Source organism: Mus pahari, unplaced genomic scaffold, assembly GCF_900095145.1.
Source record: "Mus pahari unplaced genomic scaffold, PAHARI_EIJ_v1.1 scaffold_10944_1, whole genome shotgun sequence".
Taxonomy (NCBI): domain Eukaryota; kingdom Metazoa; phylum Chordata; class Mammalia; order Rodentia; family Muridae; genus Mus; species Mus pahari.
In genome coordinates, this window is record NW_018392486.1 from 1,959 (window position 1) to 19,639 (window position 17,681).

Sequence of the window (17,681 nt, forward strand, 5' to 3'; positions counted from 1 at the left end):
CCTCCCTCCCTTCCTTCCTTCCTTCCTTCATTCATTCTTTCCTTCCTTCCTACCTTCTTTCCTGTTTTCTCTCTTTCTTTTTTCTTTCTGTCCTTTTAATCCTTTCTTCTTTCTTTCTCTCTCTCTTTCTTCCTTCATTTGTTCTTTTTTTTTATTAAAAATAGGTAACTGAAAAAGGAAACTTCAGTTGAGAAAATGCCTCTATCTAATTGTCTAGTGGGCAAAAGATCATTAAGTATTTTTTGACTGATGATTTACTATTGCAAGTGCCATTCCTGGACAGCTGGAATGAGAAATCATTCTGCACATAATAGTAATTCTATTCCTTCATTATCTCTTCTTCATTGTCTGCCTCTGAGGTCGTGTTTACTTTCCAGTCCTGACTACCATTCATAATGTACTGTAAGATATAAGATGAAATAAACTCTTTACTCTCCCCCAAAATAAAGAAGGAAAGAAAGAAAGAAAGAGAGAGAGAGAGAGAGAGAGAGAGAGAATGAACGAAAGAGAGAGAGAGAGAAAGAAAGAAAGAAAAGAAAGAAAGAAAGAAAGAAAGAAAGAAAGAAAGAAAGAAAGAAAGAAAGAAAGAAAGACAGACAGACTCAGGCTGTTTATTAAGGTTCTTTATTTACTTCTATAGGCGTTTATACAAACAAATAAAACAGATTCACCCAAGCTTTGGTGCACCAGAGAAGATCTGTCCAGTCTCCACAAGGAAAGAAGTTGTCCTCTGCTCTGTCCAGGCATGTTTCTGAGAATATTCTCCAAATCTTCCAGATTGTCTCTCTCTTTGCACTGCAGGCTAAGTCCAATGGACAAAATACTGGTTTGTAAGGAATCATGAATTGTTACAGGAAACAAATGAGAGTTTAAATTTTTCATTTTTTTACCTTTAACACTCATTGGAGAGTCAATCAGGGAATTTATCCAGTCTCTTCCCACAAATACAGAAGTATGAATTATCACAGTTAATATTGTCTAGTCTTGTTTTAGATAAGAATATACATCCTCCATCTCTTACATTGTATTTCATTGTGTTCAAGACACTGAAGAACAAAAACAACAAGGGGCAACTCTTTAATTTTGATCATTCACTGAAATAAGTCATGATTTTAAAAAAAAATCTGTTAAATAAAGAAGACAGAATATTTAACCTGTTAATCACAATTTTAACACTGAAATATGTTCCTTTGTGTAAGTTCATTAAAATGAACTGATCTCTGTCACAAAAATATTCCCATTTTTTCACACTTGAAATTTTTGGTTAGTGAGGAAAACTGATTTTCAATATTTCCATGAAATAATTTTATGCTGAACCTGCTCTCACACTTGTTGATATAAATGCAAGTATAAAAGTAAAAACATATGTATAGCACAGAGAACACCGTCGTATATGCTTGTTGTGTAAGGAGAAAGGGAATATTTGAAATACAATCACAGATGAAAGCTTGTAACTATACTTTTGGATTGATTCCCCTCCTCCTTCCCCACATCCTAACTAAACAACCTTCCCAGAAACATGGCAATCTGCAGGATGATATATTATAGGACAAAATAACCCTTTAAATTTTGTTTAAATGCTGCAAGATAAAAAAAATTAATTAGAACACAGCAAATTAGCACATGTGCTGTAAAAGAATGAGTGTGTAAGTTCTTGACAGCCTTGGCTATGTAGAAAAAATAGAAGTCAAAAGATAATTATTTAATAAATAAGATATTCTTGTATAAACCAATATACATCTTATTTCTACTTATGCTGATATATTAGCAGGGGTTGGATCAAACTTCACATTTTCAGAGAAGTACTGCAGCCATTTTTTTTCCCTACCAGAGAAATCTGACTAAAGAACACACTACAAATGAAGATCTTAAATTTTAGATTTATCGAGGACTAGTGGACACAATTTTAGTCCCAGGATTTTGGAATTGAAAGTAGGAGGATTCAAGGCTCAGTGCTAACCTACCATACACAGGGAGCTTTAGGTTGGTCTCAGTTAATGACACTCTGCCAAAGAAGGGAAGAAAATGAAAGCCACCCTTATTACATGGGAATGAGACTTCAAAGGGACCAGTCTTCAGCAAAATATGTCACTGTCTTTGAACTTTGGGTTTAAGATGAGGAGAAATTGAATATTGATACTTAAAATAATTAGGGATATAAAAGAAACAAGGAATATAAATTAAACAAAGTGTTGTCTTGAGCATAGACATAACAGGTAAAATACATTGGGAATGGATATGCACATGAAACAGTTATAAGACAGTCTAGTAGGTACAGTCAAGGAATCATGTGTGAATATTTAATAAGGGCAAAAGTAAGAAAGAAGTAGAAGATAGCAGTTCACAAAAGATTCAGACTAAATTCATGTCTGAATCATTGTGTGAAAATGATTCAGACATGAATTTACATGGCAACTTTTATAAATTTCAAATATTCATAATTGTCTAAATTTGGAAACACATGTTTATATGTGATGGAAGAATATTGTGGAATATTGATACAATGCAAAAATCCTTTGTAAGAAGGAGAATAAAACACTGATCTAAGAAAAAAGCTTGAGTTAGCTAAAACATCATAATGACACTGATAACAGTAGAAGATGCAGAGAAATAGAGCCAAACACAAATCTGTACATAGTACATAACACTGTGCACTAGGCTTTACTCAGTTACAGTACAAGAAAGCACATGTCTGCTTGCCTGGGGCCAGGTGTGAGTTGCAGAAAAGAACTTTGGAAGGTGACAAATTTGCTCTGTTTTAGTTTGATGGTTTCTATTGCCATGATCAATGCAATTTGGGAAAAAAAGGATTTGTTTTGCTTATACTTCCACATCATTTTCCATCATTGAGGTACTTTCTTATTGAAGCACTTTCTTAATTGAGATTCCCTCCTCTCAGGTGACTTCTATCAAGTTGATAAAACTAGTTTGTAGAATGTTGCCTGAATATATGTATATATTTATTAAAACTCATACTCCTCATGACTTCCAGTGGATGCATTTATATGATGACTCGACTTCAAGACTTGAATTTTTGAATTTAATTGTCAGACAAAAAATGAGCCAAACTATTTCACAACTTAAGGACATTACATGTGAATGAACTGTATGATACTGAATTTAAAGATATATTGATAGTGATAAGATCCAGAACACTAACCACTGTGAATAATGTGGGTTATGGATTGAAACATATTACTAGATACATATTGAATAATTGAGGTTTAGTAGGATGCTACACAAGCTATTGCTTCACCCTAGAAAGTATTTCTGTTCTAGACAGCTTTAGCATTATTACCATCATTATTAATAGACTTCATAAGACACAGAATCTAATTCTCTAGCACACAGTGACATCAAACATAGTATGAACCCGAGGCTGCCCACAAATTCATATACCTGTATGATTGTAAGTCTTGAGCTAACATAAGCATCTGGCTGCATTGAATATTTATATATCTCTGACATTGCAACTTTCATCAAATGGATATAAGGAAGATAGGATGTGTGCAGATTACAAAATTTGTATAAGAAGTTATAACTGGTCAAGCAACTATTCATTAATTCTAAACATATATTTTACAGCAAATAAATGGACTTTAAAGGTATAAATTATCCTATGTACAAAAGGTAACAAACACTAACCAACCAACTAACAAATAGAAACCTAAAATCATATATTAGTAATTAAATGTGCTGTTAAAGCAGTGAATTTTGAAGTGGTTGATCCTAGTGAGGACAAACTGTGTATTATTTATCAGGATTATATATTTGCTTCTGTGCCATTTGAAAAACAGAGAGTAATTCTTCAGGACTTGAGCAATGGCATACATTTTACAGATGAAGCTGCTCTTTGTACCAGGGGAAAAATGGCTTTTGCCATGTTAAGACAGACTTTAGAAGAGCATTTCTTTCCTTTCCACCTCATCGACCTATTTGCACAGTGGATTGAGAACTGGAACCTCACTTTAAATGTTACTACTTGCTCTTCTCTGACTGTGTATGTTTCTATTGAATGTAAACAAATTTATTATCTTTGTGGCCAGACACAGAGGCCACAGAAATGTAAGTGCTTGTGAGAAAGAGTCTGAAGACTAGGGCTAGTCTGTGTGAAATGATAATTTATATAGAAAAATTAATAACAATACAGATAATCTCAGTGATTAAAAATTATTAATACATCTTATACCCGCTGTTTGTCTTCTGGCCACTCCTGTGACAGCCTGCTTATGAGTGTCCTTCCAAGAGGAAGGTATTTTCTGGAACCTTTCCAGAGTGACAGGGCCACATTTATAATATAATTGACCCAGAACCAGACTTGCTATGTTTCAAGGCACTGAAGAAAACTATCTCTGAGAGAGTTATCACTGTGGGTACCAAGCCTCAGATAGTTTCTGTAGCTGCTGAAGAAGAAGCTCAGTGAATGCCACAAATTAAATGACATTATGAACAAAAACAAACAGAAACAGTACATAAATCTCAAAAAAAGAAAAAAAAAGAAAGAAACAGACAACAGAATTAAAAACTTGCACATGTAAAATAAGCATGATGGACATCTTTTAAGTGAAATAGACAACCAGACACCCCTGTCTATAGACCCAACACCAGAGAGATAAAGACATGTGGATAAAGAATTCAAGGACAGACAGGGTAAGATGAATCTTTAACTCAAAATAACAACAAAATAATAATAATTACATTTATTTTTAAATTATATAAAATTAAATTAACATATAAATACCTAGGAAAGTCATGAAAGGAAAAGAATTTTGAGGTGATTTCTTAAAATTTGTATTTGTAAAAGGAAATTGATCATCAGCAAAAAAGCTAAAATCAAGGTATTAATGCAAAAGGGCTATTCTGAGGATCAAGGAAAAATGTGGAGAAGTACTGGAAAATAGAGGATAGGAGAAAATAAAGGATGGGTTAAACAAAACTAAGAATGTATAGAATGTCTTATGGAAACCCAAGACTTAATAAGCGTATAGATGACCAATACAAAGCACATTCCACGTGTTCTTAATGATTTTGAGTTTTATGTTTTGTTTTGTTTTGTTTGAGTTTTTTTAATGTGGTTTGTCTGTGTGTTTGTTTGTTTGTTGGCGGGCAATTTTTCCTTATTGGGTTTTGTTTCCTTGACTGATTGATTTTATTTTACCTTTTTGCTTTTGTTGTTGTTTTTGTTTTGGGAGAGAGAGAAGTAACATGAAGTTGAGTGGATAGGAAGGTAGGAATGTGCAAGGAATATTTAGAGGAGACAGAATCTGATCAAAATATATTCTATGAAAAATGTAATTAAAAAATAAAATTTTAATAAGCAGCTGAAAGGGTAGGATGCAGATACTTACACAAAACCAATGGACAAAAGCCAAGGACCTCTCTGGTAGAATTAGGGAAAAGCTGGAGGAAACTGAGGAGGAGGCCAACCACCTAACTAACCTTGATCCCTGAGATCACTCAATCACTGAGACACCAACCATTCAACATACACTAGCGGTTATGAGGTCCCCTACACATATACAACAGAAGACTGCCTGGTCTTTCCTCAGTGAGCGAAGATGTACTGTCTGACTTAGATGGTCCTATTGTTCTGTCACCTGCCACTGCTCTTCTCCAAAATATCACTACCTGCTGAGACCCTTGAGCTTGAAGATTCTCAGGAAGAACACCTGCTTGAGAGGACTTTCTCAGAAAAGGGCCCTCTCAACACTAATTTAGAAATATATAGGGATTCTGATGATGAGCTAACATTAGACAAAGAAGATCATTCAGAAAAAGGAACCGCCAAATATTTTGATGAGTATTGGCCTCCTTGCTCCACCTATAGCCTCCACTATAGGAGATGCTATTCAAATGGACATGCAACTAAGTAAATTAGAGTTTGAAATTAAGTTGCAGAAAATGACTAATGAGTTTCAGGAGCTAAAAAAGGTGTCAAATACTGGAAAGAACATCTATTCTGAAGTGTACCAATTGCCACTAGAAAGAGCTGTGAGTCAGGCTTGCAGGATAGGGCAGGATACATCTGACATGCTTGCCTCTCCTGTAGGTGAGAAACTTAACCAGCAAAATAATAGAGTCAGACAATACCAGACTTTGGAGTTCAAGGTGATAAAGGAGCTAAAAACAGCTGTGGCACAATATGGTCCTACAGCTCCTTTTACACAAGCATTATTGGATACTGTCATGGAGTCACATTTAACCCCCCAAGATTGGAAGACTCCATGTAAGACTACTCTGTCAGGAGGAGATTTTTTTACTTTGGAGTTCTGAATGGTGAGAAGCCAGTAAGAAAACTGCTGCTTTGATGCTCAGACAGGTAATCCAGAATGAGATATTAACATGCTTTTAAGAGGTCTATATGAAGGCAATACTAATTAGATTGGGTTTCCCGTTGGAGTGTACACGCAGGTTGCTATGCCTGCCTGCCGCCTTGGTATCATTTACCAACTAAAGGGGATCTTGGTGGAAGTTTAGCCAGCATTCGGCAGAATACTGATGAGCTTTACCAGGATTTTGTGGATAGGCTATTGAAAGCTGCTAGCAGAATTCTTGAAGATTCTCAAACGGAAATTCCTTTCATTACACAATTGACTTATAAGAATGCTAACGCAGCATGTTCCACCTCTATTCTGCTGCACAAAGGGCAGACAGATTTAGCGGGATATATCAGTGTCTGTGCAGAGATCGGTCCATCATCTAATCAGGGTTTGGCCATGGCCGCTGCTTTGCAAGGAACCACCGTGCAAGCAATGCTTACACAGAAATGAGGGAATAATGCATGTTTTAAGTGTGAAAGTTTTCATTATTTTAAAAATGACTGTCCTAAAAATAGGGGTGCTGAGAGTGGGCAAGCAGACTGTGCTCCAGGAGTTTGTCCTCGATGCAGGAAGGGCAACCATTGGGCTAGGGAATGTAAATCCAAGACAGACATTCAGGGCCATCTTTGCTGGGAAACGAGAGGAGGGGCCAGTCTCAAGCCCTGAGATAGCCACAGCAGGCAGCTTATGGGGCCATGAAGCTGCTGCCCAGCAAAGAAATCCATTTTTGAACTTGTCAGGGCAACCACAGGAAGTGCAGGATTGGACCTCTGTTCCACCACCCACACAGTATTAACCCCAGAAATGGGAGTTCAAACTCTGCCTATAGGAGTTTTTGGACCTCTACCTGCAGAAACTTGGGGGTTTCTTTTTAGGACAAAGCAGTTCTATTGTAAAAGGTCTGCAGATTTATCCAGGCATTATAGATAATGATTATGAGGGAGAAATTAAAATCATGGCTGCTTCCCCTCATGGTATTTTGTATCTACCAATCAGAGAATTGCTCAATTTATCTTAGTTCCCTTGTGTCCACTACTGTCCAGATTTGTTAAGAATGAGAGAGGACAGAGTGGCTTTGGTTCCTCGGATGTGTACTGGGTTCAATCTATTACTAATCAGAGACCTAACCTTAAATTGATAATTGAAGGCAAGAGCTTTGAAGGATTAATAGATACTGGAGCTGATGTAACAATAATTAGAGGACAAGATTGGCCTTCAATTTGGCCTTTGTCTGATATGCTTACTCACCTTCAAGGAATTGGTTATGCCAATAACCCAAAACAAAGCTCTAAATTGCTAACCTGGAGAGATGAAGAGGCAATCCAGGACAAATTCAGCCTTATGTTATGTCAAATTTGCCTGTTACTCTATGGGGAAGAGTTATCTTGTCACAGATGGGCATTACAATGTGCAGTCCTAATGAGGCAGTGACTAAGCAGATGCTAGGACAAGGATTTTTGCCTGGTCAGGGGCTAGGAAAGGAAGGATAAGGTATTAAGACTTTTGAAGGTCTTAAACCTCACTCTAACACAGGAGGCTTGTGATATTTTCAGTAATGGCCACTATCTTGCCTGCATCCCATGCTGATAAAATTCAATGGCTTAATGATATTCTGGTGTGGGTTAATCAGTGGTCTTTACCTAAAGAGAAAATAGAAGTCACATCTTTGCTAGTGCAGAAGCAATTAGAGGCAGGACATTTAGTAGAATCCCAGTCTCCTTGGAATACTCCAATATTTGTTATCAAGAAAAAAATCTGGTAAATGGAGATTGTTACAAGATCTAAGAAAGGTTTATGAAACCATGGTATCTATGGGAGCTTTACCACCTGGGCTTCCATCTCCAGTAGCCATTCCTAAAGGATATTATAAAATTGTGGTAGACTTGCAACATTGTTTCTTTATTATTCCTTTGCACCCTGAGGATTTTGAAATATTTGCTTTCAGTGTTCCTTCTATTAATTTTAAGGAATCTATGAAGAGATATCAATGGACAGTTCTTCCATAGGGCATGGCTAATAGTCCCACCTTATGTCAAAAGTTTGTGACACAAGCCATTCAGCCTGTGAGACAACAATGGCTTATGATTTACATTATTCATTACACAGATGATGTCTTAATAGTGGGAAAAGACCCTCAGCACTTGCTCTTATGTTATAAAGATTTACAACAGGCCTTAGCTGATAAAGGGCTACAAATACCTCCTGAGAAGCTATAGACTCAGGGATTCATTATAATTATTTGGGTTTTAGACTTACATCAAGCTGTTTTCCCCCAGAAGATAGTTATTCGCAGGGACAGCTTAAAAACTTTAAATGAATTTCAAAAATTGTTAGGTGATATTAATTGGCTTCATCCCTATTTAAAGCTTACTACAGGGGAATTGAAACCTTTATTTGATATTCTTAAAGGGAGTTCTGATCCTACCTCCCCTAGAACTTTAACCTCAGAAAGATTGCTGGACTTACAACAAATGGAAAAAGCTATGGAAGAACAATTTGTTACTTATATAGATTACTCTTTTCCTTTACATATGTTGATTTTTAATACAATTCATGCACCTACAGGATTGTTGTGGCAAAGGGCTCCTCTAATGTGGATACATTTGAGGATATCTCCTAAACATAATATCCTCCCATATTATGAAGCAGTAGCCCAGATGATTATACTTGGAAGGAAGCAGCCACTAACTTATTTTGGCAAAGAACCAGATATCATTGTTCAGTCTTATAGTGTCTATCAAGATACTTGGCTGAAGCAGCACAGTACAGATTGGTTGCTTACTCAAATAGGATTTATAGGAACTATAGATAATCATTATCCTCAAGATAGGTTGATACAATTTCTAAATGTACATGAGGCAATATTTCCTTATATAACCATTTTAAAGCCTTTGTATAATGTTCTTTTAATTTTTACTGACAGCTCCTCTAATGGGCAAGCTGGGTATCTTATGAATAATGAACAGGTAGTCATTGAGACTCCTGGGCTTTCAGTTAACAGAGCTGACAGCAGTATTGAATGTTCTCAGTCTGTAAATGATGCTTTTAATATTTTTACTGATAGTTTATATGTTGCACAATCAATTTCCTTATTGGAGACTTGTGGTATGTTTAACTTTAATATGCCAGCAGGATCTCTGTTTTCACAATTGCAAAACATCATTCTTGCTTGAAAACATTCATTTTATATTGGTCATATATGAGCTCATTCTGGTCTTCCTGGACCTTTAACTGTAGGTAACGATTGCATTGACAGAGCTCTAATAGGAGAGGCCTTAATTTCAGATCCTGTTGCATTGGCTAGACAAGATCATGATAAATTTCATCTCTCTAGCCATACCTTAAGGCTCCAACACAAGATCACTAAGGAACAGGCAAGAATGATTGTAAAACAATGTCCTAAATGTATTATATTATCTCCAGTTCCATGTTTAGGAGTTAATCCACGAGGTTTTATGGCCAATCATATTTGGCAGATGTAACTCATTATGCAGGATTGGAAAATTAAAATATATACATGTTTATATTGACACTTGTTCAGGATTTCTTTTTGCTTTTCTATATATGGGAGAGGACTCTAGAAATGTAATTGATCATTGTTTATAAGCCTTCAATGCTATGGGCTTTCCTAAATTCATTAAGACAGACAATGGGCCAGCCTATATTGGCAACAATTTTATTTCATTTTGTAAGGAAATTGGTATCAAACATAAAACTGGAATTCCTTCTACCCCCATGGGACAAGGAATTATTGAATGTGCACATTGCACTCTGAAAAATTGGCTTTTGAAAACAAAACAGGGGCAATAATACCTCCCCAAGGTCACCAAAAGCACATCTTGCTTTTGTCTTATTTGTTTTAAATTTTTTGCAAACTGATGTCCAGGATCAGTCTGCAGTGGATCACCACTGGTATTCAGTTACTTCCAGTTCTTATGCCATGATTAAATGGTGGGACCCATTAACTAATACATGGAATGGTTCAGACCCTGATTTAATTTGGGGAAGAGGTTTTGTCTGTGTTTTTTCACAAAAAGAAGATGAAGCGAGATGGCTACCTGAAAGAATGGTTTGTCAAGTGGATACAGACTCTGAATCTTCTAGTAAGTATGATTCCAACCTTGATGATGGCTAAAAATCTTTTTTTTTCTGTTTTTAGTCAGAAGTTGGAGCACAGCCTTCACTTCCAGAGAATTTACAGACTTCCTGTTGATTCTCAAAGCCACTTCCCCCAGACCTGGAGACCAGTGTCTGAGCTTGACAGTTGCTAATTTGCAACTGAATAGAGTATCTGGACTTCCCCAAAGAAGCTTTTATCCTGTTGCTTTTCAACTACCTCACTTTGTATTTCAAGCAAGTCAGTCAACATCCTATAGCCTGTCTGCAGCAAGCCTGCAGCCTAGCCTCCAGCAAGTGCAGGTGGCAGAAATTCATCAATATGAAGAAACATATTGAGTATATATTGAGGCTCTGGTATGATTTGGGAATAAGGTGTGCTATGAGAGCCGGTTAGTCAATGACAGGTAACCAGATTTCTGAACTATATCAATCTAAGACAGAGGTATATGCCAGGAGGCCGTGGTTTATTAATAATACACTACAGACCCAAGTTTGTGCAAAATAAACACAAGCAAGCTGCATATATTCTCCTTGACACATAAAAATAGTTCATGGAAAAAAATCTGAGTTCCCAAGCAAGGCATGGCCACCAGCCACCATAATTCCCAGGCAGGACTATGGAGCATAAATAAAATTTGTGCCTCAGTCCAGCTAATTTTTATTATATATTTATGGGGTAATTGTTGCCTCCTGAGCCTTGAAGCAGGCCGATTCAGACTTTGCTGCCACTGAGCATGAGACCACTTGGGGTGGAACCTTCCAACTTAGATGGCTCTATTGTTCTGTCACCTGCCAATACTATTCTACAAAACATCGCTACCTGCTGAGACCCTTGAGATATTCTGGAGACAGCATCCTGCAGATCGCCTTTAGGCTGGTGATAGGCACCAAGAATGGATTGGCAGGGGATGGACCTCCCCTCTATATAAGCACAGACTCTTAGTAAACTTTGGGGCTTTGAACAGACATGTGTCTTGGCCTCGTTCTTTTCTTGCCATCTAGTCTCTTTCTGCCCCAGCCTGCCTTTCAGGAGTACCTGGTTCGTGTGGCCACGGGTGGCCAAAGTCACAAAGCAAAGGGTGGGAGCTTCAAAGCTCCTCTCACGGTGTACAGAAATGCCTAGAAGTCTTCCCAGTAGATGCTGGCTTGTCTTGTGGAAGCTGAGGAGCAGAAAGGCATTGGGTACCATCACTGCCACAGCTTAGAAGAACCCTCAAGTTACACCATAAAAGAAATGAAGCAAAACAAAAACCTGGCTCTGTGTGAAAAGTAAAAAACAAAGCAAAGAAAATAATAGCTAAAGAAAGAGTGGGTCTTTGGGGGTCAAACCATATTTTTAAGGCATGGTAGAACAAACTTTCATTTATCTAGTGGCTAGGTGGGTCAGGCTTTAAAGAAATATTGATGGGCCAGCTCTCCTCTGTGCCCTGTCATTTCATGTGCTGACAAGAGTCATTATAAGGTCCTTGGGTTTTTATCCCCATCTTGGTAAACATCATGCAAAAGTGTGGGTCAGACTTGCACTAGAGGAACAGAGAGAGGGTGTAGCACAGTTTAGCCTGTGGAAGCGATGTCCCGGCACTATGAAAGGCTGGTAGAAACACTGGGCATTAGGAAGAGCCTGCCCAAATGCCTGGCAAATGCTCCCACTTCACACCTTGCCTGGATTTCTCAGGCTTCACACCCTTTACATGATTTCATGGGCCATCCATGACATAAGGCTGTGGGATCTGTACAATCACTTCTAATACACAATATCATAAATTGCTATTCATTTTAGGGTTCTAAAAATTAGAATGAGTCAGAGAACTTAGAGGCCTTGGAGGTCTCACACAAATATTTGTACTTCAGCAGATGAAACATACTTCTTCAGATAAATTTTTCGACATGTCTGAGTCAAAATCAACTTTTACGTAATAGACTGTGTTTCAAGAAAACTGTTAGGATTTTTTCGTCCTATAAAATGTGGTACTTCCTAAGTGGAGAAAATGGTGCTGAAGATCATGAAGTTAAATTGCATTCTTAACTTTTATAGTTTGGGCCTAAATCAGGGTTTTTCTCAAACTCCATCAAAGCAGCTTCTTTGACAGTGGGTAGCAGTTAGTGGAGAGAGGTGGAAATTGGTCAAAATGCTTAGGAGAAGAATTTTGTGCTCAGCCTTAAAGGAGACATCTACATCAACTTCTTTCCCTCCATACTATCAGCAAAGTTCAGGGAACAATATCAAAGAGGACATAGAAAGAATGTAGGCATCAGAGAAGGGAAAAGACTCTGTTAAATACAGTCTCTGGACAAGATGATTTCCATAAAGATGGGCACGACCTTTTGCATCTTGACTAATCACTTTTCTTAGGTGACAGATGCTGGAAAGAAGAGATTCATTCTTATTTGATAATATTTCCAATGGCGGGTTTCTTTGCTTCAGTGGATGACCTATAACCATGTACCATAATTACAATGACATCAGTTAGCAGGGCACATGTTAGAGCTCATGCAGAGGTAGCCTTTAGGGCAGAGTGGGAATGACATGATCATATTTTATTTTATATATGTGCAGTACTGAAGAAAAACAAATATTATTAATAAAGATAATCTGTGAAGAGTTTTCTACCAGATTATAAATAAACATAAAACTTGGAGTCTACAAAACACCTGGAAATGGAAGGGAGGCACACATATGTATGTACACACAAACATTTCTTATATTTTTAAGTAATCAATAATTATGTAAGTGAACAACACTAAAAATCTCACATGAATGTCTGAGAGACTCAATGTAGTATGTGTCATGATCATTCAATCACTTCACATCATCTCAAGTTGTTTACTTTCTAGGGACCTTTGCAATTTAGAAGACAAAGACTTGAGATGTATGCAGTATTAAGCCTCTTTTGGTTATCTCCTAGACTATACACCTTCCGTTTGTAGCACTTATTCAGACTCTGACTTATGCAACTTATCCTTACCCCTGAGCTCCATAGAAAATGAGGAAATCCATGTGAAATGAGAGAAAACCCTTTGCACACAATCCTCCCAATTCCCACACCCATGTTAGAGTCTGAAGGACTCAGAAACTCACAGTTTAGATGGGCCATTGTCAATCCATGCCCAATCTTTTTTCTTATTATCATATGACAATCCAATCCAGTAACTGTCTGAAGGAACCAGGAGCTTAAGGAACTTCTGTAAAGGAAACAACAGATCTTACCATAAAATTTCTGTCTGAATAGAGAAAAACAAGAAGGAAATGTTCCCAGCAATCCTGTGTTATTCTTGCTGGCCTATCTTCACACTGCTCAGTCCCACTATGTTCATTTTCTAAAGTAGATTCCTACCAGTAGCACATTTAAATATTAAACTATACCAGTTCAATAAGTTATTTAAAATAAAACCTCCAGGTGTCCTGAGATACTGGGTTCATGACATGATTTGTGGCTATGTTTCTTAGACCTAGACTCACTATGTAACCAAGCTTATCCTTGAATTCACAATCTTCCCGCCCAAGGCCCATAAAAATTTATAGATCATTAAAGAACTTCTGATGCTCTATGAAATTATTCAAATGTGAATTCTTGAATACTTGATAAGCATTTAGGAAGTATTTATTTGGGAAGTAATGCCCTGTCTTCAAAGAAAATTTATAAAGATGAAAATTGTTCTGCAAAACACTGCATTAAGATCCATGCTCCAGAGAGGATGCAGAAGTGACAGAACTGAGTAGATGGGGAGATATTTGCCAGTGTTTAGTGAATTTTACATGTGACACCTGAGTGGTATGATGCCTAATTGAGTAATTATATTTTAAAATATGAGTGTGTTTAAATTTAATCATGTTAGTTCTCTCTCTCTCTCTCTCTCTCTCTCTCTCTCTCTCTCTCTCTCTCGTGCGTGTGCGTGTGTGTGTGTGTGTGTGTGTGTGTGTGTGTGTGTGTTTCTCTGTGATTTCCTCCTCTTTGCTGCTATGGATTTACTTCTCTCCTGTGTTTTCCTGGATGGAGTTATCCTCTTAGGTTGGATTTTTCCTTCTTGTATTTTCTATAGAGCTGGATTTGTGGATAGATAATGCTTGAATTTGGATTTGTCTTAATATATCTTCTTTTTCTACATCTGTGGTGATTGAGAGTTTTACTGAGTACTATAGTCTACATTGTCAATTATGGTTTGTCAGAAGTTGGAAGATCTCTCCCTAGACCACTTCCACTTTTTGAGTCAAAATTGAGAAGTTGAGTACAATTCTGGTAGTTCTGCATTTGTATGTTACCTGACATTTTTCCCTTGTTGCTTTTAATATTCTTTCTTTCCTCGGTAGATTTTGTATGTTGATTATTATATGATTTCTGGCCCAGTCTAATTGGTGTTCTAAAAGCTTCTTCTATGGTTATTGGCACCTCATTCTTTAGGTTGGGAATGTTTTCTTCTATGATTTTGTTGAAAATATATGTGAGCTTAGAATTAGGCTCTTTGACTTCTTCTATTCCTATTAATTTTAGGTTAGGCATTTTCAAAGTATCCCAAATTTCCTGGGTGTTTTGTGTCATGAATTTTTTATATTTAGCATTTTCTTTAACTGATGAATCAATTTCTATTGTATCTTCTATGCCTCAGCTAAACAGAGAGTTCTCAACAGAGGAGTCTCAAATACATAAGAAGAACATAAATAAATGCTCAAGTCTTTAGCCATCTGGGAAATGCAAATCAGAATAACTCTGAGATCCTATCTTATAACAACCAGAATGACTAAGATCAAAAACAAGTTATAGCTCATTCTGGCAAGGATGTGGAGTAAGGGGAATACTCCTCCATTTTTGATGGGAGAGAAAAATTGCACAACTACTTTGGAAGTACATTTGTTGGTTTCTGATAAAACTAGCAATACTTCTACCCCAAGACCCAGCTTATCATGGGCATACACCCAAATTAAACAAGAAATGTCAGAATCTTGGAAACTTTGTTTTCTTTTAAATTGTCATTTCTAAAGATGGATATCTCTTTTACAGAACATACGGATACTATATAGTAATGATTATTGATAATTTCAGTGAAAATAACCCTGGGACTCACTGGTCAAACCATTTAATCCAACATTTCTCATATTATCCCATTTTTCAAACTGGGCCAGGGCTCAGATACTTTCCCTGTTGTCATCTGATTACTCATCTCAGGCAGCCTAACTACTATGTTCCAAAGATCAAACCCTAGACAGAGGGGGTTTTCTTGGTGCTCTAAAGAGATAAATGACTGTCAGTAATAAGATATGCTCTAACAAAGGATTAAACTTTATCTGGGAAAGACATGCTTTTTGAGGGACTCTCTTCTAGACTCCTGAGCAAGGGAAGAGACTAAAAGATAGAAGTGTTTCCATACAAACCAGTCTCCACTTTACAGTTTTGTTTACATTACAGGAAAACCATATACAAATGTTAAAAAATACTTGGGATTCAGTATCTCATTATTCAGGGTTAGAGATGGAGTCTAAGAGAATAAAAGGCCAAGTAAGAGTCTGCAGTACCAGTTCGTACTCATCATCTATCTTCAGAAGAGATAAGCTGGAATTTTGGCAGGCCTGTTTACATCCACTCCATGGTTTTCTGTCCATGATGAAATAATAACATTTTATACCATAGCAGAACCAGTATATTTCAACACCTCTGCCTGCAACAGAGAAGGTAAATTGTTAAACTTACTGTTCTCTAGTATTCTGTTAACAGAACAATATGTTTATTAAGCCTGTGTTTTTTTTTTAAGTAAAAACTCACATGGCTCAAAAATTGAGACTTTTTTTGATGCCCAGGGACCCTTGCACCCCCATGTTCTATGAAACATTGTTAATCACATAGAGATATAGAAATAATTCCTGTGTCAATCATGGATGAATCAGTAGAGAAAATATAGGATATACACACAAAAGAAAACTGTTTATCCTTTAAAGGGAAATGAATCAGCCTGGCATGATGAATTATGCCTATAATCGTATCACTCCAAGAGAGAGGCAGGAGGAATGCTGCCTAGTCTAAGTGGTCATTTTCATATCAGCCTTGGGTATACAGTGAGTTCCAAGTTATCCTGTGCTATATAATGACATCATGTCTCACAACAAACACAAAAGCAAGACACTGACCTATGTAACAAATATCACTGAACTTGAGGATAGTTTGCAAAGTGAAACACACTGGATATAGGACCACACAATATGATTCCATGAAGATCAGGTTTCTAAAACAACCCAGTTCTGTGAAGCAGAGCTTTGTGAGATACCAGTGTCTAGAAGCAAGCAATGAGCACTTGCTTCTAAGAGATAGTTGAACTGATAACAGAATTCTAGATCTGTAGTAATGCATTGTGCCCATATTGGTACAAACACTTCTGTGCAATTATCATTATGCCAAGGTCTGTGATAAATGATCTTAAGAGAAATAAGAGACATATGTGAGAGGTTTAGTGTTGGTAGACTGTTATCCTGATTATGTTGACATCTTCAGTGTTGTGCCCACCTGTCCAAATGTTAAAAGTTGAATACATTGAAATTCATGAAGTTTTGGTTGCAAGATCACCTCAGTATGAATATTTTGTTTAGAGATGGGCTGGGAATTTCCAAACTTCATTTTTTTTTCCTCAGGCCGGCTTGGAATTTGCTGGGATGTCCTTACATTCCTGATTGTTAAAAATCCTCCTCCCTTAACCTCATAATTATAGGAATGATTTCATTATGCTACTCTTTACAGATAATTAAGTTGCTTTTAATTAATGTGACAAAAAATTTTTCATGGGTCTAGAAAACTTCAAAAGTTGTTTTGGAGTTTTTTCCTGTAAAAAATTTTATAATGCAGCAGTTTTAAGTATATTAATCCTGACATAATAAGAATAAGCATATCCTACTATCACAGAGTGGTGAGATTATATACAAGAGCTCTTTGTTTTCTCCGAATCTTCTAAAAATAACTAATGATGATTGATAAACTGTATCAGTTAAAATGACCATTCACACTGAAAGTTAAGAAGGGTTCATATGACAATTAATCTTTTCATCTTTCCACCCTCAATTACTTTGTCATTGACAGAGTTGCAACATGTACAAACCATGGTGAACCTTACTTGTCTTCTTCAGGGAGAGTCCCTTATTTACCAACAGTCCAACTCTCTCAAGACATGTCAGATGGAAAACACAGACTCCTCTCTCTCTCTCTCTCTCTCTCTCTCTCTCTCTCTCTCTCTCTCTCTCTCTCTCTCTCTCTCTCTCTCTCT

At 36.9% G+C, this 17,681-nt stretch overlaps 1 protein-coding gene across 4 annotated transcripts in view; it reads right to left on the reverse strand.

Annotated features, from left to right (window-relative positions):
• Positions 1–611: 611 nt before the first annotated feature.
• The window catches only part of LOC110315057 (T-cell surface glycoprotein YE1/48-like), a 21,898-nt gene continuing 4,828 nt past the window's right edge, over positions 612–17,681 (reverse strand). For 2 of the 4 annotated variants that reach the window (XM_021189215.1, XM_021189219.1), the window contains 3 exons: positions 15,949–16,091; positions 13,519–13,622; positions 614–1,046 (listed from right to left, as the gene is read on the reverse strand). In XM_021189215.1, the coding sequence (XP_021044874.1) occupies positions 911–1,046; positions 13,519–13,622; positions 15,949–16,091 (383 nt within the window). In that variant the 3' untranslated portion in view covers positions 614–910. Of the gene's footprint in view, positions 1,047–13,518; positions 13,623–15,948; positions 16,092–17,681 lie in introns of all 4 variants that reach the window. The other 2 variants (XM_021189216.1, XM_021189217.1) reach the window with 2 other exon arrangements.